Source organism: Artemia franciscana, chromosome 7 (assembly GCF_032884065.1).
Source record: "Artemia franciscana chromosome 7, ASM3288406v1, whole genome shotgun sequence".
Classification (NCBI taxonomy): Eukaryota; Metazoa; Arthropoda; class Branchiopoda; order Anostraca; family Artemiidae; genus Artemia; species Artemia franciscana.
This window is the reverse complement of record NC_088869.1, coordinates 46467855-46492229: the sequence shown is the minus strand read 5'-3', so window position 1 is coordinate 46492229 and position 24375 is coordinate 46467855. Positions and strand designations below refer to the sequence as shown.

At 35.2% G+C, this 24375-nt stretch overlaps 1 protein-coding gene across 2 annotated transcripts in view; it reads right to left on the bottom strand.

The window, feature by feature from the left end:
* Positions 1 to 24375, bottom strand: part of LOC136029375 (acetyl-coenzyme A synthetase 2-like, mitochondrial) — a 260989-nt gene that overhangs the window by 43733 nt on the left and 192881 nt on the right. For both annotated transcript variants that reach the window (XM_065707693.1, XM_065707694.1), the window contains one exon: positions 13928 to 14024. In XM_065707693.1, coding sequence (XP_065563765.1) covers positions 13928 to 14024 — 97 coding nt within the window. The remainder of the gene's footprint in view (positions 1 to 13927; positions 14025 to 24375) is intronic.

Below are 24375 nucleotides of genomic sequence, written 5' to 3'. Positions count from 1 at the left end.
CAAAATTTGAAAAAGACCAGAAATTCAGTAAAAAAAAATTCTGTTGAAAGTAAGAAGCAACATTAAAATTTAAAACAAGCAGAAATTATTTCATATACAAGGGGGACTGCCCCCTTTTAGAACCCTTACTTTTCACCCTAAAGTTTTACTTTTTGTCCCAATACTTTTAAAGACGACTGCTGAACCGCAATTGAATTGGAATAACAAGCATTTTAAAAACGCTATAAAACTTCAGCACGTACGAGGGGTTGAGAAGGGGAAGCTCCTATTGTATACGGGACAAATTCTTGTCAATTTAAATTTAGTGTTGTTCCTTACTTTCAGTTAAAAAACTTGTTTTTCCTTTTTTTAAGTATTGTCTAGCCCAGGGCTATTCGACTAAAGGTCCTGAAATTCTAGGGTTTCACAAAAATCACTAGAGGCGGTGTAAGAAAGATGAGTTAGGAACAACTAAAGATAAATACCATGATCGACAAAATCAATGTGAAAAAGACATGACATTTACTGTTGGAGAAGTAGTGCAATTGACAAGGGGTTTTAGGCTTACTCAAAGGTGGCTATACTGAAATATATTAAACTGATTGTGCGAAAAAAAAAGGGATACTTGTTTATTAAACGAAAAACACCTAAGAAGTGAAGTTAGATTTCGCAATGCTTTTTTTTATTACTGGCTTCATGGCTCCGTCAAAGATGATAATTTGCTGCTACTCCTGATAATTACCACATTTTCCAACACCGAGGTATTTTTTATACCTTCTCTTGAAGACGTAAAGGGACGGATTTTCCGGGATTACCTCTGGAATAGATCAGATCTATCCCATCTCGCCACCGATCACCCGACAAAACTCGTTTTCAGATATTCTTGGTGGGGAGTACCCTGCTCAAGGTAGTCCTGACGAGCTCTGCTTCGGCAAGTTGATCGCAAGGACTTTTTTCTATCGGGAACGAGCTACAATTGTTCCTCTTTTGGAGGGTTATATGTGTACTTGAGGAAAACCGACATTGACGCCACACCAAGGCGTTCCTGGATCAACTGTAGGGTTTTAGCTTATGTATTGGCAGAGGTTGCTGCACGAACTGCTCGATTCTGAATTTGTCGGAGTGGAGCGATGTGGCTTTTTGGTGCATCAGCGAAGAGAGGACATATTTCATGACAGGTCTGATGCATGAAATGAAAAGTGACATAATAGACTCATCAGGGAGAAAACTTTTGCATCTTAGGATAACTCCTAACTTCTTGAAGCAAGAGGAACTAATCTTACTGAGATGCTCAGTCCACGAGGTATTTGAAGAGAAATTAACTCCAAGTAGGCGCACTGTATCAACTCGCGTTATTGTCTCTCCTTTCAAGACGAAATTAGGATGATTCCTCATATTATGCGCCTTAGAAATTAGGAACTCTTTCATTTTCAATGCATTAAAACTTACAGCCCATGCATCTGTTTACGCCTCAATTCTCTCCAGGTCAGCCTGAAGCTCCTTGTGGAGTTCGGTGGGATCTTTGCCTTTTGCAATTGATGTTTTTGTTGTCCTTTCATCAGCAAAGTGGTGAGGTTTCTTCACAAGGTTGTCCCCTAGGTCACTTATGAACACCAAGAAAAGAGCTGGTCCAAGAACCCTTCCTAGGGGTATTCCTGTTAAGAATGGTTTTGATATGAAGCCATCGATGACAACTTGCAATAATCGTTGACGAAGAGTCAGCAAGCACCTCAAATATTCGACCATCAATTCCATAGGCTTTCAATTTACAAAGAAGTCCCTTTTACCATAGACGTTCAAAGGCTTTTGCGATGTCCAAGTAGAAAGGCAAATATCGTGCCCCTGAGAAAGGAGCTCAACCCGCTCTTGATACTGTGAAATCAAACAGTCTAATGTAGACCGTTTTCTCCAAAAACAGTATTGCGTGTAGTCCAACAGAAGATATGACTCAAGGTATTGGTAAAGGGTCTTATTAATGACGCTATCATAAACTTTACCTACGCAGGACAGTAGACTTATTAGATGATACGATCCTACATAACTAAAGTTTGACTCTGCCTTTAGAACAGGGACCACACGAGCAATTTTCCAGGCTTTCGGGAATGATCCAACTGCAAAGAATTTTCTATACAGAGAGGCGAGAGGACCAGAAAGTTCAGGGGCACACCTTTTTAGCATGAGATTGGGAATAGTGTTAGGTCCAGAAGGTATGGTGACATCCAGCTGACTTAGCGTTCTGAGGACTTTACTAATAGTTATGTTAACGCTAGTGATTTCTGCGTCCGTTCGTGGTGGGGAGAAGGGAGGGGAGACTCCCTCTTTATAAAGTTGGGAGACAATTGAAAAGGCTTATGCAAGAGCATCTGCCTTTTCCTGGACTGACTGGATCATCGTCCCTTCAACATGAAGCGAGGGAATTGATTTTGATTTAGATGACAGTAGAGATTCTTTGACGACCCTCCACCACCGCTTTGTAGGGGCACTTTTCAGTTTGTCTACAAACTTGTGTTTGTAATCGGCGCTAACTTGACGTGCAGCTTTAACAGACTCGTTTCGAGCGGTAATAAAAGCACCCCGGTCCTGTTTGGATTCAGTCAAACACCATTTCTTGTGAGCCTTCTTTCTGGCCCTGGTTGCCTTTCTACAACCAGCATTGAACCAAGGCTTATCTCAAGATGAGACTTTTACTGTTTTTTGATGGGACGAATTGCTCAATGGTCTCTATACTCACTTTTTCGTAAAGTCCGACTGCTTTTTGTGGGGCTTCTTTAAAAAACTTATTCCACGGCTTGGCTGATAAGAAGTTTCGCAGACCATCCCAGTCTGTGGTGATACTGCCTGATGATCCGCTCGTGCTTTACAGGTTGAGGTATTTTGACATTTCCATGAGCTATAGCTGACATATGGTCACAGGAAAAAGGACAGCCTTCAACACTAAAGGAATCCAAATGATCGGTTAAGAAAAGATCAAGCCGGGATTATCCATGAGGGCCAATATAAGTGTTGAATTCAACAAACTGTTCTAAGCCATAAGTAAGTATCAGGTCTAGCAGAGCTATGCCTTCAAAATATACCAAAACATGATGATAATAACAAAATTACGATTTGGAAACAAAATTATAGAAACTGCTACAAAGAACTTTGGAAAGTAGGTCACGCAGAACGCATTATATTAGATACATTACCTAGCCCCTATCCACCTCTATATTAAATATTTAACTAAATTATAGCTATAGGCATATCGCACCTTTTATCACAAAAAATAAGCAAATCACAACCGATTCCGATGAGGCAAACCGGCTATTGTTAGAACTGAAAAGCGTAATTCTTGAATATTAAATTAACAGACAAGTCCCAAAACCAGTTTTGACTATGTATCGAACATTTGTAAAATCTATGAAATGCTTAACATAAAATATTTCTGTTTTTAGACAATTTACGCACGGCATTTCATGTCAACAGTTTCTACGTCATTGTTGCGTTTGACATGCCATTCAGTCTCAGAAAAATTGCAAAATCATTCAGGGCGTAGTTCGTGTGATCTTACTTTATAAATTAATTGACCATGAGTCCTTATTTCAATCGAAAGAATTTATTCAAAAAAAAAGTTAGCAAAGGACAAAACCAACCTTCCAAAGCTCTAAAAAGGCTATCTGACCCAAAAAATTCTACCTAAAATACTGATACAACTCTAAAAACTCACACGGGCTTGCGCGTCATAACAGAATATATTTATGCTCACATATTCTAACTCCTCATAGGAAAGGCAAGTACAATGATTAATGATCCAGTTCTTTTTTTTTAAATTGATCTGGCTACTTGATTTTTCATGGAATATCCCTAGGAAAAAATGAGGTTCAAATGAGTTCATTGGTTGCTCAGGCAAAAAAGTATCTTATGGCCCTTTTATCAGACAGCCATTATTGTGAACAGAAACTGGACATATCATAGTTTGTAAGAACTCAAAAATGATTTTTTTTTTTTTTTTTTTTTTTAGCGTTATTTGCATAGGGGCGATGACCGTTATTTGCAAAATGGTTCTGTGCAGCCTTTGATATTCTAAATTTGTTACTAAGACAACACTGTCTTACCAAGACAACACTTCATACCAAGGGTACAGAAAGTAAGTAAGTAGGTAAGACGGCACTAGACCCTTAAGGTCCAAACCGGCGGTGCTGATCTCCGTTTCATGGCCCTTCAGCCGGGAAGTGCAATGGGCGGTTGGGGGCCAACCATCCTGTGCTTTCGCACACCCTTCCTGCTTACCTTCTCCAAATTTCTCCAGGTACTCATTTGGAGCTGGGTCGACTCTGGCTGAGCTTACAGAGTCACGCCACTGACCCCCGTCCCAAACTAAATAATTGGTCACAACTGGGATTGAACCCGTGTCCCTTGGACACAGAAGGTTACAGAAAGGGAGTCCTAAAATTCTATATTTTAAATGTTTGTAACACAGGTTAAAATGCTGGACTGTGAGTTGGACTTGATACAGGAAAAGAAAACTATTTACAGGGGATACACTTTGTTGATGTTTTTCTTTAGTATAATTAAACAATAATCGAAAAATATCTTTAAGATTAACTCCGTGAACAACCAATGCTTTACAAAATCCTCAGGAAAAAGCAAATTTCTGCTTACAAAGAGAGTCCGTCCAAGATAAATAACAGTCAAACGGTCTAAATTATTAGGGTTTATTGGAATCTTGGGAACCCAGACATTATGTAAAATTTTGCTTTTATGTGAAAAAAGTACTGAAGCTTTCTTCCATGTGGAAAAAGTAAAAGTAAAATTCCAACTGGTTACATCAATTCCTGAGGACCTTCAAAACAAATGCATCAAAAACTAGAGCTGCAGGCTTAGACATCACAAATTACTAAGCAATTTTCAAATTGCTCAAATGAGGTTAAAGAATGTATGTTAATTTTTCATTCGACCCTTTTTCTTTAAAATTCTAATAGCTAATGGCATCTACGACAGCAGAAACAAGCTCATTTATAAGCTCCAAGAAAATAAAATTACAACATTTTGTGTTAAAAACATGGACACACGCAAGTATATACGCAATTTATAAGAAAAGATATAGACCTAGCGGTCAAAGGGTTTCATATGAAGTCCAAAGAGACCAAAATTGATGTTCACACAAAAAGTGTGTCGGTGAAGAATGGTCAAAATAAATTCTGACATTAGAATAACATTCTAAGCAGCTATACATGCAAAACACAAGGGGGAGGACTGCTCTTCAGCTTATTTTGACACTTATACACAAATCTTACAGATTTTTCATGACAATATTCTAACAGAGTTGAAACGAAGACAAGACATGATGAAAAGAAAGACAAAGAAAAAGACGAGATGAAACAAAGACAAGACACCCTGTCTTTACAAATAAACTTGAATCTTTATCAAATTCCTTGGAGGAAAATCTTTATGAAATTCCAAGGAGGATTTCGCTTGAAGAAAGAACATAAATACACCTTTAACACAAATCCAGCACTAGTTCCTAGTTTACACTTGCGTAATGCCAGCAATGTTGTAGTTTGCTCGAAAGAAAATTTGAGAACTGCGTTGTTTTCGCCAGAATATATTTGTATGTGACAAAGGATTGGTCATTTTTTACATTTTGTTCTTTTATTTGCGCCATTCCCAGCGCACTAAAATGACATCTTTCCCCCTAAAATAAATTTAGATGGACTATTCTTACTTACACATAAGATTTTATGCCTCATCAATGCACCTCAAAATGATTATGTTCATAAACTAACTATAAATAGATTAGCCAGCTTCTAAATATTTCCCTACAAATTATATTTCGGCTTCTAAATATTTCCCTTTAATAACGATTGCCGACCCTTATGGAGGGATAGCCTCTAATTTCTCATGCCAAGGAAGATAATATGGCCACTGAGTTTTACTTAGTCCCTATTAGAGATACATCGAGTTCGACTTGGCAGAAAACAATTAGTAAAAGGTTTAAAACTTCAAACACTTCTTGCAAGATTCAAACCTATAATTATGGGTAATCGGCCCCATAATTATTTAATTTATCAATGATCATAAAAATCATTTTACTGTAAATAGTAATGTTGCATATTTTCCATTATATTAACTCACATTTTTGGCATACATTATCTTCTGGGGTGAACTTTTAGTGTATCGATAAGTACGACTTAATAAATTAACTATATTTTAAATAAAAACCCATATGTCGGCGCTTTAAACAAGAATGAGCTTAATTGGTTGGCTTTAGCTCGCCTTATATTTTGCTTTTAACCAATAAACAAAGTCGGGGTGAAATCAAAAAAGCTTGAATTCAGCACTTCCTAGCGGGATTTCCCGTACAAAAGGTTTATATAATTTGGGGTGCAGAAGATACTAAAATTTTGTGATTCAAGATGCTAACTTCACAAAGATACCCGTCAATTTTTGTGTTGCAGGTAATTTTCAATCTGAAGAACGGCTAATTAAGTGTTGACCAGGTCTGTGTCAACTTAGTTAAGAATAAAGAGAGGGGAGAAAAATTAAAAAAGTCAAAGATTGAATTATGTTACTTAAACACTAAATGAAACATAAAAACGTGAAGAAAGGAAGAAAGAGGACAAGAAACAGTAAGTGAAAAAATTGAAAAACTATGCAAATGTTTCGGTCAAGACCTCCGCTTGACCGTCCTCAGGGCAGAATAAAACCGATGAAAATAAAAAAAGCAAACCTTTAAACAAAACACAAAACTGAAATATAATGACCCTTTCTTAGTAACGGTGAAAGGATTACCCTTTCCCCGTTACTAAGAAAGGGTTATCATATTTTGGTTTACAATTAGTCTCAATAGAAGGCAACAAGGACCAAGATATACTAGCAAGAACAGTCAATATTGAGCTAAGTGTATCCCCCTTACACATAACAAAAATTACTACCAAAGATTTCTAGAGAGTAATGTTCCTTCATTAATAAGAGAGGTTCGTGCATTACACTCTAGCTCCTAAACTTAATTTATTCCATTAGAGCACAGCCTAAATGTCAAAGCTAAAGAGTAAGGGAACGTATAAGAGAAAATTTAAATTCTTCACCCAGAAATGGAATAAAAAAAAATCAAGCAAAATTCAGTATTAATATAAAAATAGAAGTTTTTCTGAAGAAAGTAAAAAAGCGAAGTTGGAACTTAAAACAAACAAAGACTTGCTGCTTCACGGTTTATACAGCATATTTTTGAAAAAAATATATCAAACAGACTAGCTTGTGATATTTTTCTATATTTATAGAATTCTAAAAAACTGGCGCTTTGCTGAAAACACAAAACTCAACAAAAGACATGAATACAAACAGAAAAACCCTTATATGGCCCGTAGAAAATAAAAGAATAATTCATAAAGCCTCCAGTAATATTTTATCGGCCATGAAATCAATAATTTTTACGACACTATTTCAATCTTCTAAAAAATTCAACAAAGCTTAGTTGTCAGTAAAGCAGTGGTTTTTCAGAATTATTTGAAATAACTTTTTCATAAAATACTTTGCATAAGCTGCGATTAAGTAATTTTTGTTTGTTTTAAGTTTCAACTTCGTTTTCCCAGTAATTTTTTGTCCAGTTTCAGGCTTTGAAAATAAACGCAATAAAACCTTACAAAAAGATCTTTATCTAATTTAGGCGAAGAAACTGACCCGGTCGTGCAACTGAACCCCCGTGTAACTTAACGCCCGTACTAATAAATTCCGTGCAACTAAACCCTAGTGCTACTGTGCCCCCATGTCACTGAATCCCACGTAACTGAACCTCCGTGTAACTGAACCTCCGTGCAACTGAACCACATTAAACTGAATCCTTATGCAACCCAAATTTAACTTAACCCTCACGCAACTGAACCCCCATGCAACTGAACCCTCGTAAAATTGAACTACACTTAAGTGAATCCCCGTACAACTGAACCCTCATTTAACTGGATCCCTGTGTAGCTCAGTCCACTTAGAAAATCAACGTGATTTAACTGAACCCTCGTTCAGCTGAACCCCTGTGCAACCCAACCCTCGTTAAACGGAACCCCAGTTTTAATAAACTCGCATTTAACTCCAGCACTCTTTAACTCAGCCCTCATTCAAATAAAGCCCTACTTCACTGAATCAAACAGTTCGTGGTAACCAACTGTAGTAAGGAGCGACCCGGCTCAATAGTAACAAAAACTCTAAAAAATTGAATTTTGATATCAATAGCTACATCAAAAGAATCGCATTTTAATGCTGATTTTAAATATGTAAGTTTCATCAAGTTTAGTCTTACCTATCAAAAGTTAGGAGCCTGAGAAAATTTGCCTTATTTAGGAAAATAGGGGAAAACACCCCCTAAAAGTCGTAGGATCTTAACGAAAATGACATCATCAGATTCAGCGTATCAGAGAACCCTACTGTAGAAGTTTCAAGCTCCTATCTACAAAAATGTGGAATTTTGTATTTTTTGCCAGAAGACAAATCACGGGTGCGTGTTTATTTCTTTGTTTTTTTTATGTTTTTTTTTCCCCAGGGGTCATCGTATTGACCAAGTGGTCCTAGAATGTTGCAAGAGGGCTCATTCTAACGGAAATGAAAAGTTCTAGTACCCTTTTTAAGTGACCAAAAAAATTGGAGGGCATCTAGGCCCCCTCCCACGCTCATTTTTTTCCCAAAGTCAACGCATCAAAATTTTGAGATAGACATTTTGTTCAGCATAGTCGAAAACCATAATAACTATGTCTTTGGGGATGACTTACTCCCCCACAATCCCTGGGGGAGGGGCTGCAAGTTACAAACTTTGACCACTGTTTACATATAGTAATGGTTATTGGGAAGTGTACAGACGTTTTGAGGGGGATTTTATTTTGTTTGGGGGTGGAACTGAGGAGAGGGGGCTAAGTTGGAGGATCTTTCCTTGGAGGAATCTGTCATGGGGGAAGAAAAATTCAATGACAAGGGCGCAGGATTCTCTAGCATTACTATAAGAAAACAATGAAAAATAAACATGAAAACGTTTTTTCAAATGAAAGGAAGAAGTAGCATTGAAACTTAAAACGAACAGAGATTATTACGCATATGAGGGGTTCTAAAAATACTTTAGCATAAAAAGCGAGGTATTTAGGAGGAGATAAATACCTTGCTCTTTATGCTAAAGTATTTTTAGTAATTTCAACTATTTATTCTACGGCCTTTCTGATCCAGGGGTCATTCTTAAAGAATTGGGACAAAACTTACAATTTAGTGTAAAGAGCGAGGTATTAACTAAGGTAAAAACCACCTCGTATACATAATAAAAATATAAGGTTATGAAAGTTTGTTACGTAAGTTAATTCTTAAGTTACGTATATTTTTTACTAATAAAAACGTTCGTTAAAAATTAAAAGTTCTAGTTGCCTTTTTAAGTAACCGAAAAATTGGAGGGCGACTAGGCCTCCTTCTCCACCCCTTATTTCTCAAAATCGTCTGAGCAAAACTAAGAAAAAGCCATTTAGCAAAAAAAAAAATAATATACAAATTTCATTTTAATAGTTTATGAGCGGAGAGCCAAAACCAAACATGCATTAATTCAAAAACGTTCAGAAATTAAATAAAAAAAAACTAATTTTTTTAGCTGATACTAAGGAGCGACATTAAAACTTAAAACGAACAGAAATTACTCCGTATATGAAATGAGTTGTCCCCTCCGCAATCCCTCGCTCTTTACGCTAAAGTTTGACTCTTTGCCACAATTCTACTTTTTAAAACAATTAAAAGCTTTAGCGTAAGGAGCGAGGGATTGCGGAGGGGACAACTCATTTCATATACGGAGTAATTTCTGTTCGTTTTAAGTTTTAATGTCGCTCCTTACTTTCAGCTAAAAAAATTAGTTTTTTTTTTTATTTAATTCAACTCAAGGCCTAAGAATATTTGAACTAGCGCTGTTTAAAAGCAAGAATTGGCTTCTCGCTTCGTTCGCAGTTCTAACTTATATTACCCATTTGGGCTACCACAAAACTCGTCTAATTTGGAAGAAACTCACAGGAATGGATCAGTGGTTGGGTCGGATGTATTGCAAACTATGAGCTTTTCAATTCGGACTTGGGTAGGGATTTACCAAAGGGCAGGTGAAAACATTGATTTTACATCCAGTTCCCAAAGCTTTTTCAGTTACGAAAAAGACTTTTGAAGTTACGCAAAAGCATTTTGTTTTTGTCATTCCGTATAAGATCATTCAAGAAATGGCGCCCAGTGTTATAGATTCTGAAAAAAAAACCTGGTAGGTTTTTTTTTGTCAGGAAATGATGAACCATAAAAATGTTATGGTTGCTTACTGTATCTGGCACTACAGCCATTCATAGTTTTGACGATTTTCTCCAGTGTTGACAGATCGTGAACTAAAGATTAAACCAGAACCCTCGAAGAACAAGCTAAAAACAAGTTAGACAACATTAAGCCTATCCAACTAAAAATGAACGAAAATTTTAACCTTTCAATCGAACTATGACCTAGTTTTTTCTTAATTGGCAGTGTTTTGGCAAAAAAAACAAGCTAATCATATCAATGGTCAAGGAAAGTTGGAGGGAAAGTTGTAAAAATATTTGACACTTGTATCTACCCTTTTATTGTGTCTTAGCTTTCTCTTTCTTTCTTTCTCTTTTCATACCTTTTTCATATCTGAATACCATCGTTCCGTTTTTTATATCATTATACTTGGCGAAACCTGGTATGCACTGACCTAAGTACAAAGTATATCCAGAAATTGTGTCGTAGCTGTACCCCCTTCCCCAAATGAAAATATTACTGTCTTATCTGTCGTTTAACATCTTCGAAAATCAAACAAAATGTATAAAATTGAGCAGTTAAAGGGAAAGCAAGACAAATAAAAAGGAAGAAGAAAGGCGCTGTGGAGTAATGTATCTTTATTCTAAAATGCAGGTAGAATAGATGGTTTAGAATATCCAATTCTACACCATCGCTATGCGTTAGCAAAATTTTAATTTTTCCCTGGCGTAGTAATTTGTATCTGTAATAATTTATATTTTTGTTTATTATGTAAATAAAATTAAAAAAGTAAGAAAGTATAGGATTTATTTTTATACTTTATTTCTTCTAGTTCTCCTTTTCGTCATTCGGGGAGCTGGAGTTCAGCTATCATAGCCAGGTAAGATAAAAAAATAAATAAATGGTTAGTATGTTTCACCAAGCATGATGAGAAAAAAAAAGCGAAACGATGATATTCAGATATGAAAAAATAGACGAGAAAGAGGAAAAGAAATAGAAATCTTAAATGCTACAAAATTCTAAATCAGAGACATACTTGAGCATTGTCATTACCGTAGCCTCCCATATTTCAATCCAATTAGCTCGTAGACTTACCTTCCTATTCTTCCAAACTTTTTCAACTATACCAAAAACACTCTGTGCATTAGATATTCTCCTTTTTACATTTTCATTGCATAAAATATTTTACTAATAATACTATCTAGTTAAGGGAAGCCATCCACTTGACTGATTTTCACTTTGCCTAACATCATCTCTGCTCATTCACTTATTCCCAGTCAAAGAAACTTAGTCTTTTTAACATTGATTTCCAAGCCTTACTCGTTCAACTCCTAAAGCCTCAAAAAGCCATTCCTTCTGCTAACATTTTCATCTGGAACAGTCATATATATATAATATAAGTCTATGAGAGTTTTGCCTTCTCAATTGATTCCTTTTTCTCCTAAAGCCTGTGCAGTGTTCAGTAGGTCAAGGATCATCAAAATAATCCATATAAACCGGATAGGACACAAGTCAGCTAAATGCTTGATTCCATACTAAACCAACGACTAGCCTCACTCTCTACCTTAACCAAAGCAATATTATTCTTTAGGAAAAGAAAGATTCGATAATACAGAGAGCTGTCAATTATTAATCTAAGAGTGAAAAACGGATCGACGATCCTCTCTGCTTCCTAAAACCACACTGTTCTTCTCTTAAAACATAACTAGACCTACAGCATCTCTCAGTCTAATAATCACCCTGATAAGTAATTTGCTTCCTACAAAAATCAAAGTAAATGACACTGTAATTACCTAACTCACTCAAATCACCTTTCTCATAAATAGGTTTAATTGCAATTGCCCAAAAATCATTACTTACTTCGCCATTTTTTATACCACATTCACATCGTTCAGTATTTATCTATAACTTAGTAACCAGCGTATTTCAAAAACTAATGTTCCACTCAATTAGCATATGAGGCTTTGTTATTTTCAATTCTTTTTGTGCTGTTTCTAGTTCCTCCTCGCAAAATAAATCTACCCTCACTCACACAATGTCACGAAATTTTTTATTCTTTCATATATCATTTCCTATAGCTTAATATATGTATAAATATATAAATATATATATATATATATATATATATATATATATATACATATATATATATATATATATATATATATATATATATATATATATATATATATATATATATATATATATATATATATATATATATATATATATATATATATATATATATACTTAAAGGTCGAGATTAATGCATTTGCGCCGCGGGTCAAAAGCTGAGATGCTCAAAATTTGACTTATTTATAACTTATTTTGATTGATTTGGAACTTAATTTTGAGCTTCCATAAAATATTAAACTTTTCCCAATAGCCCTTGAAATCATCCAAATATACATTGAAAGCTTCATTTCTAATTAGCAGAGTGCGTGGATGGCCTATTCTGTCTTTCATATTATACGAGCATTTCTTGCTCTAGTTTAAGGAATATTATTGGAAGCAATGAATTCATTTCCAAAGAGAAGTTTTAGAACTCCGAGGGATTCCAATTAGGAATGTAATACACTAGAAAGAAATGAGAAAGAGCCTAACAGCGTTGACATTAATTAGTTTAGAAAATTAGCAAGAATGTGAGAACTTTCAGTTACTAATTATCCAGAAGAAAAAATCAAACAGATTATGTGTCGCCGGTTCAGGTTAACAAAACGGCAGAAATAACCACATCGCAGGGGTACAATATTTTTTGTTGCTTAAAAAGGGAACTAAATTTTTACTTTTATTCAAATAAGACCAATCTCTATTGACAACGACCATTTGATGGGGACAGCGGGAAAAACACGGATCAACTGGATCCCTAGAAGAAAAAAACCCAAATGATCAAATAAACACATATCCGTCTTCATCTTTTCTCAGTATTTTGAACTTGAAAAATAACGGCAGGTTCTTTCAAATGAAAGCAAGCAGCGACACAAAAACTTACAAAAAATATTCCATACACGAAGTGGGCTGTCCCATCCTTACCTCCCCACTCTTCACGCTAAATTTTCATTGCGTCAAGTAGAAAGGATTTATGAGTAAAAAAACCTGCAACCATTTGTATTTGAAAACAGTGTCTTCTATTCTAGAGACATTGATAGAAATGCTTTCTATTCCATTTCAGTTGACCTTGTGCATGACCAATCGTTCTTAAAGCATCAGAGATTTGATTCAAATTTTACCGTAAAAAGCGAGTGATTAAATAGGGCAAAGAGCGACCTCATACACAGAAAAATTTCAATCCGTACTAATTTTTAATGCCACTCTTTACTTTCATTTGAAAAAAATGTTTTATTTATACATAAATTCTACTTTTTTAATATGATATCCAGAGCTGCCTCAAATGTGAGACGGGCTACAGCCCCTCATACCCGACGCTGTAAATCAAAGTTTGACTTTTGCAAAACAATGCTTCGAGAAACAAAGTTCATTTAGTGTATTTGCTTTTTAAAGTAATGTATAGCTGCCCAAAATGCTCAAACGAAAGAATAATAATAAGAAATAGTTTAAAAACATCAGAACACAAACAGCGAAGGGTGAAAACATTGTAACTACATTCTCAAGTTTAGCGTAAAAGGGTCATGTTAGGTAAATGTTATAAGTTTCATGGGCAAAAAACCATGTTGTATTGTTAATTAATGTCAGTATCTATTTTACATACCAGTGCATCTTCGACCTCAGCAGTACCAAGTCGATGGCCACTGACATTGATGACATCATCCATCCTACCCGTTATGTGGTAATACCCATCAAGATCTCTGAAAGGGAAAATATATTAAAAAGTAGCAGTACAGTAATATTGTTTTGTATATGGTTCAGAGGCGATCGAAACTAAAAAGCTAGTTTGTTTAATATTTCTAATAAGTTGAGTGAGATAAATTTCTTTAGTCAAAACTGTGTTTTCCATCAATAAATTCCTGTATTTTTTAAATTACTTATTTTTACTTCCCATTTTGATTATACCCTCATTCAGACTGCATCGTCGCAGCACCATGCAGCATAGGGAAGGGAGACTCTGGGAATAGTTCGAAAGATCCCCTGGGACAACCATAAAAATATTCTTTCCCAGAATCCGCACTATAGTACTGCTTAGAATTTTGCGTCCTTAATTCTACTTACAGCTGAAAAAAGAAAATATTTCGATGGCTATTGATAGGACAGAAACAAATTATTGCTGTTGCGAAAGATCGATCTTGAAAAGACAGATTTGTTTTTTATCTTCTGTGGCCTTTTGATTAAATTAAAATTCAATGCTGTGGACTTCAACTATTCAGAACAGATCCAAGACTTACAAGAAAGATTGCTTAGTTTTATCGGATCGTTTCTTAAGGCTAAAAGTCAAAGAAAAAGGAAAAAAATCAAAAGAGAAAGAGACAGTAATTATTATTTAAAAAAGAAACCAAGTTCGAAAAAAATATTTAGCTTTGTCTCTGGTTAAAAAAAAAGGCAAGATTAATTAGACGAATTTTACTTCCATCCAGTAAGATTGCAAATAAAAGTCGAAGCCTATAATAAAGTATTAGTTGCATTATTTTACTTTATATTGGGCCAAATTAAAATTATTCTAATTTAGGGGCACAATCTCTTCAAAATCCTGGGGGAAGAGGTAGTTGGAGCCGACTTTCCCAAGTCAACTGAAAATGACCAAGTGAAAAATGAAAAATTACTAAAGAAAATACTAAAGAAAACTGATTTCTTTCTGTGGATACTTAAATTATGTAGGCCTATTTTAGTTTTGAGGAGGTTTTTTGAAGACGCTAAACATCACATGGGGGCAAACTGGTGTCTGGGGGAGGCAGTTTCCCCCTTCCCCCTAGCAAATTACGCCCTTAAATAGGTGCATAAATATTTTGATTTTTTCAATTTTTCATTTTCCTAAATAAGCAAGATTTAGAGCACATAATATCAGCTAATAACAACTTTTGACTACGTAAAGAAAACTGCCACAGAACGAGTGCATGTAAAAAAAATATTATCGAATATTTCATTAAAAAAAAAAAAAAACATGCATTGTGATGATTAAAAAATACAGGTTTTTTTTAGTGCTGAGAAGTATAGTTTTCAATGTTTCAGCCTACAATCTTTCCGCATGTCAGTGATAATCTGCCCTGCAAATCCAAAACCTGGGATGAAGTCTCATGTCACCCTAAACCGGTTATGTTTCCTTTCATGAATAATTCCAGTTTAGCTCAGGGGTAGACCTTTCACGGAAATGTAGTGTCAAGGGGACAAGGATATTTTTCTGATTAAAAAGTGAAAATAACAAAAATGGAATTTTCAAAATCGATTGAGGAGGTAATTCCCCCCCCCTCTATTCGGCCTACCTGGTTAAGTCTAGTGACCAAACACCTGGAATTTTCTCAGCATTCCTTGACGGATTTATTCAGTTCATGGATTTTTATCCTCACCTCGATCAAGTACCTGGTAGTCAGATTAGTATACATCTTTTCAAACTGGGGAAAAGATAATGTGCATCATTCAGAGCAGAATGTTGTTTTCTTTTGGGGGTGGGGGGAGGTAAAAAAGTTGACATTCAGCTTGTTGAACAAATTATTTTCCATGAGTCTTTCTGAGGCCTTACGTGTCTCTTTGGCATTTCTTTAAGAATTTTAAGAGAGAAGTAGTTCTTTAAAGAAAAATGCATTTTCAAATGAATACAGACGTTTCCGGTAAGAGCTCTTCACCTCAAAACTTCTTCAAAAGACTGCAGTACTCTTAAAACTTCTTCTAAACTCAACCAAAGGTCCTCGGCAAACAAAAACAATTCATGTTTTCCCAGTAGTCCAAGAGGAGTCATGACCGTCTTTTTCAGAGATGACATGTTATACATTATGATTATATTTAAGTTCAATCGAGTGTAAAATCTTGTTTGAACTTCCTAGAGGTCAGAAAACAGTGTGTGGTAACGAACTGTAAGTAAGGAGCAACGCGGCTCGATAGTAACCAAAACTTTAAACAACAGAATTTGATATCAATAGATATATCCAAAAAATGGACTTTAACATTCCAAATATACACATTCGTTAAGTATAGTGTTGCACATCATAAGCTACTTGCCTGAAAAAAAAAACTGCCTGATTTTCAAAACAGGGAGGAAACACCCACTAAAAGAAAAAAAAAGTAATTTGATTTCCATCAAGTAAAAAACTAAATGAAAATCATACCATCAAATTCAGCACATCGGAGGACCCCCATCGTAGAAGTTTCAAGCTCCTATAAGCAAAAATTTGCCTTTTTTTGTTTGTTTCTGGTTTTTGCTTTTTTTTTAACATACACATTAAGTCTTATAAAAATACGCTCATTTAATTTATGCCATGTTTAATTTAAACCAGTCAATATGAATTTTTGTTAAAATATGACTTTAAATACGGGTTTTACTTCATAACTCCCTCAAACTTTCCCACAAGCTATGTACACTCTGCTGCAGCACGATCTCTTCTGTTACGTAAAAAGGGCATCACCTGCTGACGATTTATGAATAAAAACCGAAGTTGGTGCATTCACGCCATATTCCAGAGCTGTTTTTCATGATTTCAGAGCTGTTCTATTTTCATGAAAATAAATGACGTTTTGTGGCACAAAATGGAATAAATTACCATACTACTGTATCACCATCTCTCTCTCTCTCTCTCTTTTTTTTTATTTCAAAAGGAACTAGATAGGACAGTTTCTTTCAACTGAGCTCTGTCCCAACATTTCTACAACCTTTGGTTCGACATGATTACCCCTGGTAAAAAAGAGGCATAAGTGCTTCCCACACAAAAAAGTAATTTTTCTTGTTGCTCAATATGGGGAAGGTGCATGTCTTCTCTTGCATCAAGTTTTTAACCACGACAATTTCGATGGTGCACTTTTCAATCCGGCCCGACGCCACTTTTGATGGTTTTCAGGCTCTTTTTCAAAATCCCCTTAATTTGCTTTCGTAATAAAATTCTGCTTTCAAGATTGACTGAAATGACAGTTACCATTCCTAAAGCATTGTCAAATAACAACTTCTTCTCACATGATAGTTTATTACAAAACGCTTTTTTCAACTTTCGATTTCTATGGGCCGAGGTTCGTTCGTTTACTATTTCGCTGCTATCACTGCAACGATGATTGGAGCTGTCACTCCAATCATGATATAATGGTAATAGCAATGGAAACAACGTTTTTTAATCACGGTTCATTATAAGTTTGATTGATACAATATCTATACCTAGCAGCCAAAGACGCATATTCATGCATCTTGAAGCTCCTCCTACTGATGGTCAAGGCTTTTGATCCTCAGGTTATCTCTAGTTTCCAGATTACAGTGAAAATAAAGAAAACAAAACAATCATAATTCTTTGTTTTCAAAAAGGGGCTCAAAACCTTTACCTATCACCAAAAACGTCATTTCGCTGTGGTTTGTCATGGGTGGTACCTCAAAACCATGAAAAATTAACTGTTCATTTTCGAAATTTCATTTTGTGACATTTAACCCTCTTTGGCCAAAAATTGATGTTTGGTGAAATAGCAGAAAATGCCACCTTGCAATGGCAAGATCACTTTCTTTACTTAAAACAAGAGCTAAGAGCTCATATGGCACTTTTGACAAGGTCGGAAGAGCCAAGAGCTCATATAGTATGAGCTCCAGCAAAATTCTAAGAATCAATAGTTTTTTTTTTAAGGAAAATCAGAGGCTTAATGCCGGTCGGGATTTAAAATAAGAGCTCTGAGTCACGGGGTCCTTCTAGATGTCAAAATTCATTAAGATCCGATCACCCTCTCGTAAGTTTAAAATGTCTCAATTTTTCTAATTGTTCCTCTCCCTTCAGCCCCCAGATGGTCGAATCGGGGAAAACGACTTTATCAAGTCAATTTGTGCAGCTCCATGACACGCCTACCAATTTTCATCGTCCTAGCACGCCCAGAAGCACCAAACTCGCCAAAGCAATGAACGTTACCCCTAACTCCAAAAAAAAGAGCGGATCCAGTCCGGTTATGTCAATCACGTATCTACTAAATTTATAAGCGTTTTCCAAGATTTCCAGTTTCCCCCTCCAACTCCCCCCTTGTCAACAGATCTGGTAAGGATTTGAAATAAGAGCTGTGAGACATGGGTTCCTTCTAAGTATGAATTTTCATTAAGATCCGGTCACCCGTTATTAAGTTAAAAATACCTCAATTTTCTAATTTTTCCAAATTAACAATCCCCAGCTCCCCCAAAGAGAGCGGATCCGTTCCAATTATTTCAATCACATATCTATACCGTGTGCTTATTCTTCCCATTAAGATTCATCCCGATCTCTCCACTCTAAGCATTTTTCAAGATTTCCGGTTTCCCCCTCCAACTCCCCCCAATGTCAGCGGATCTGGTCGGGATTTAAAATGAGAGTTCTAGAGCAAATATCCTTCTAAATATCTCTCGTTCGTAAGTTACAAATATGTCATTTTTTCTAATTTTTCCGAATTACTCCCCAACAAATACAAAGTAGAAACAATAGGGAAAATCTTTTCAAGACAGTGGCAATCAATTCTGTGAATATTTCGGCCCTATGTCCAAGGGCCGTCTTCAGCACAATACGAGAAAGAGAGAGATATATATATATATATATATATATATATATATATATATATATATATATATATATATATATATATATATATATATATATATATATATATATATATATATATATATATATATATATTCTCTCTCTTTCTCGTATTGTGAGAGAGAATATATATATATATATATATATATATATATATATATATATATATATATATATATATATATATATATATATATATTCTCTCTCTTTCTCGTATTGTGCTGAAGACGGCCCTTGGACGTAGGGCGGAAATATTCACAGAATTGATTTCCACTTTCTTAAAAAGATTTTCCCTATTGTTTCAACTTTGTATTTGTTGGTTATGGAAAGCCAGTGTGGTCTTCGTCGCTATTTTCGTCTAGCCTATGGGGAGCAGTTGACCTATTATATCTTTTATTTTATTAGTTTAGGTAAATCACATGCTAATATTATCAATCAACAAAAATTTTTTAGAATCCTGTAGATATGAAAACCGTATTCCCAAGATATAAATTACATTTAAATACCCGGAAAAAAACGCAATTCGCCCATATAATTTGGCGATAAAACAGGTGGTTCAGGACTCAATCGAAATTAGTCTCAAAATAAATAATAATATTTCTTTGAACAGGGACTTGGGGGAGTACTCACTAAATTCTTTATACTCAAATTTAATTAAAAATGATCTAACAAAATATTTTACTAAACCGATTTATAATAGTATTGAACCAGTTACAAAACGCCTCTGAGACAGGCTGCTAAAAAAGAAAGATTGGGTCAGAGAACTTGCATTTAATCACTTTGTTCTGTTTTGTTCGAGTGAATTTATCATCTGACTTCGTTCTATTTGTCAGTCCTGGTTGAAATTTGTTGAAGTAGGATGCTAGGGCTGTTTAAAAAAAAAGTTAAAAAAAATTATTAGTTTTAATTCTCACATATTAATGTAAGCTTATATATATATATATATATATATATATATATATATATATATATATATATATATATATATATATATATATATATATATATATATATTGTGAGCACAATATATATTGTGCTTTCTCGTATTGTGCTGAAGACGGCCCTTGGACATAGGGCCGAAATATTCATAGAATTGATTTCCACAGTCTTGAAAAGATTTTCCCTATTGTTTCTACTTTGTCTTTGTTGGGTATGGAAAGGCAGTCTGGTCTTTATCGCCAATTAATCCCCCCCAACTCCACCTAAGAGAGTGGATCCAGTCCGGTTATGTCAGTCACGTATCTTGGACTTGTGCTTATTCTTCCCATCAATTTTCATCCTGATCTCTCCGCTTTAAGTGTTTTCCAAGATTCCCCCCCCCCCCCCAATGACACTGGATCCGGTTGGGATTTAAAATAAGAGATTTGGGTTACGAGGTCCTTCTAAATACGAAATTTCGTTAAGATCCGATCACTCCTTCGTCAGTTAAATATACCTCAATTTTCAAATTTTTTAGAATTAACCCTTCCCCCCAAATCCCCCAAAGAGAGCGGGTCCGTTCCGGTTATGTCAATCACGTATCTAGGACTTATTTTTATTTTTGCTATTGTGCTTATTTTTCCCACCAGGTTTCATCCCGATCTCTCTATTCTAAGTGTTTTCCAAGATTTTAGGTACCCCAAGATTTTAGTGTTACTGGATCCGGTCGGGATTTAAAATAAGTGCTCTTAGACACGATTACCTTCCAAAAATCAAATTTCATTAAGATCCGATCACTCCTTCGTAAGTTCAAAAATCTCATTTTTTTTCTAATTTTTCAGAGTTAACCCCCCTCCAACTCCCCCAAAGAGGGCGTAACCGTTCTGGTTATGTCAATCACGTATCTATGACTTGTGATTATTTTTCCCGCCAAGTTTTATCCCGATCGTTTTCCAAGATCGTTTTCCAAGTTTCATAAGCGTTTTCCAAGATTTTAGGTTTCCCCCCCCAACTCCCCCCAATGTCACCGGATCCGGTCGGGATTTAAAATAAGAGCTATGAGACACGATATCCTTTCAAACATCAAATTTCATTAAGATCAGATCACTCTTTCGTAAGTTAAAAATACCTCATTTTTTTTCTAGTTTTTCAGAATTAACCCTCCCCCCAACTTCCCCAAAGAGAGCGGATCCGTTCCAGTTATGTGAATCACGTATCTAGGACTTGTGCTTAATTTTCCCACCAAGTTTCATCCCGATCCCTCCACACTAAGCGTTTTCCAATATTTAAGTCCCCCCCCCCAACTCCCTCCAATGTCACCGGATCCGGTCTGGATTTAAAATAAGAGCTCTGAGACACGATACTTCCAAACAACAAATTTCATTAAGATCCGATCACCCGTTCGTAAGTTAAAAATGCCTCATTTTTTCTAATTTTTCCGATTTAAATGTCCCCCACTCCCTCCCAGATGGTCGAATCGGGGAAACGACAATTTTTAATTTAATCTGGTCTGATTTTGATACGCCTGCCAAATTTCATCGTCCTAGCTTACCTGGAAGTGCCTAAAGTGGCAAAACCAGGATAGACAGACAGACAAACCGACAGACAGACAGACCGACCGACCAAGAGAATTTGCGAATGCTATGTGTCACTTGGTAGATGCCAAGTGCCATAAAAAGGCTCTAGACATGGTAATTTCTTTCAAATGAGCACTCTTCCAACATTATATGACAACTGGTTTGATACAGTCACCCCTGTAAAATAAGAAGAGCACGATAAAGAGGAAACGTGTCAGTGCTTCAAATGCAAAAAAAGGTGATTTCCCTTGTCGTTCAAGGTACGGGCCTCTAAAACCTATTTAATTTAATTTCTATTTAATTTCGACACAATTTCTGAGGGCTTTCGGGGTCTTTTTCAAAATGCCCGCACATTTACTTTTATAGTTTAGCTTCTACTATAAAGGTAAATCGAAATTTTTGCTACTGTTTCAAAATCAGCGTCAAATGGCAATTTTTGGTTCATATGAACCAGGTACTAGGCTGTAGCTATTGCTACAACGATGATTGCAAATCCAGAAATTGCATAAGTCTCCCTACAATTTTTACGCCAAGTCTGAGAACTGATCAATGTTTCTCTGCTCAAGAAGAATGCTAGCATTAATCGGCTGGAAATTTAATTGAAGTCAATAGAAAGCTCAATTTTCGGCGTCAATCGTCAAGAAGTGAGATTTCAGTTAATTTCATGGACTACTAACCCTTCTAGACTTAGTTACGCTTTAAAGGTTACCATTAGCCTAAGATTCAACACTGAAAGGTTTCTTTTCTCTCTCGCTTTTTCCTTTCACGAACGGAAGGAACTGAAGCCTAATGATCTTGAGCTTATTAACTTTCCATTCAAGAGCAACCAGGCTGGAATTCATTGGAGGAGTTTTTTTTAACGGTTTCTACAATGTTCCTACAACCACAATTCACATTCATACTCACTATGAACAATTTTCCCTAAAATATAATTAACTCTTAAAGTATAACATTTAATACTGATTTTTTACATTCAGTTTGTATCAAGCAGTCTAGAACATGGTTACACTTTCGGAATAAGTCAACTCCATTTTTACAATCTTTTGGACCCGTTAGACCCAGAAAAAAATACAAAGTTAATGGCCTTTTAAGCTTCCTTCGGGTGAAAACACAAAAAATTTTGAATAATAAAATTTAAGTATTACAATGTGGCATCAGGATTTTAGGAATGCCTAGATGAGGCATGACCCAAAATCGGCTCCTGGTTTACACTAAGCTGGAGACGTTAATTTTTAACTGTCTGCCGTGGCCAGCATGTTAGCCGATATTTTTAGTCTTACAACTCAATCTCTGTTGGCATTTCAATATAATTGATTCTAGTTCTCTTTCGTCATTTCAAAAGAGTGCTTCTAGAGTTATGGACTTTCTGAATGTTCCTTATTTAAGCACTGTTTTATAAGGGGATAAAGTTTCGTCTGTTTTTATATTTTACGGTGTAAATAACCAGTCATTTTAAAATTTAACACAACACGTAAGAATTCTATTAGGTACCTAACATTTGGTTCACACTTTTTCGAATTTTCAGGAAAAATAAGACAATAAATATAAAAAATGCTAAGAAAAAAAAGAAGTTCTACATGTATCTTAAAAATCATGTCTAGGTAAGTTTGCTTCCTTTTCAACGGCTTGTAATTCAGAATTGTGCTATCAATTTCCTTGAAAATAGCCTTAGAGTCAATTTTTTTTTACATTACAAGACCATATTACAAAAAACCTCTAGGTTAGGATAATACAGGAATAGGTAAAAATACTTGGATTAATGGAAAAGAGAGATAAAAAAGAGGAAAACAAGATATCAAACTGTTTTAGCCATTTTCGGCAACTTAAACTCTGCATTCGTAATACCAGAGTCAACATTAAAGTTAATACGGTTTTTCCCTAATTAGATGGCTCTCAGCATTGCAATTTTTTTTTTTTTCTACTTTGTATATTATAAACTACATTTTTGAATATCTGTTTTTCTTTAATGTTACTTTCCACATTCCGCAGCTAACTTCAGTTAAAAAATGTCTATTCCTCTTATCTAGTAAAAAAAGAGAGAAATTAAGGAGGGAAAAGGATTTCGCCGGCCGAACAATTAATTAACGTTTCGGACTATCGTACAATCACACCTATTACCTAAACGAACTTAAATACATTTTGAATGTACCCAAGCTGCTGCACAGCGATTACTGGCTGCACGACTGAAGCGTTTACAGAAGACTATTCGTTACACAAAACTGCACGCGCAAAGATGAAATTGTTCCTCTCCTTGAAATATAAGAATAAAAACAAAACTAAAAAGGAAAAAGCGCAGTTTTTTGAAACCACAATTTTTAGCCCTTTCGAAAGCTCCCAAAAATCTTCAGAAGTAACAAGGATAATAAACAAAAGATACTTTGAACTAATGCCGCTATAAAAGGAGGAGGACCCACAGCCCAATCTATAATAAAAAGACTATACATGCTTTTAAATCTAACATCTCGTTTTAACTAGACATGGACGAAAGAAAAAAAAAGTATTTTCGAGTTTTAGGGAAATAATGTTTAAGTATTATATAAAATAATGTATAAAATAATAACAATACTTTTATACATTAAATAAAAAAAGTATTTTCGAGTTTTAGGGGAATAATGTTTAATAAGTAAAATAGGGGAAATTCTATTTTAACTACGAGTCAAAGTTTTAGTTGCAAAACTTTGAAGGTCAAATGCAAATAGTCATTTATAGTGTCAGCTACCGTCATATTACAATTCTTTACAGAGCAAATCCGTTTCAGAAAGTGGAATTGTAGCAGCAATCAAACGTCCCGAAAGCATCCATGTTAATTATGAAACATACAAGTTAATGTTCTAAACAAGTCGTTTGCCTTTTTAGAATGGCTCTGGACCGAGTTTCATATTTTTTGAGAAAGACGTGCTACTTGAAACATACTTACTTTTTTTAGAGCTTAAAAAAATTCAATTAACTAAGAACTTTCATTTTTTATTCAGTTTATATTTCATGTTTTTTTTTCAAACCTTAAGAAGTTACACTGATGATAGTAAGATGCACAC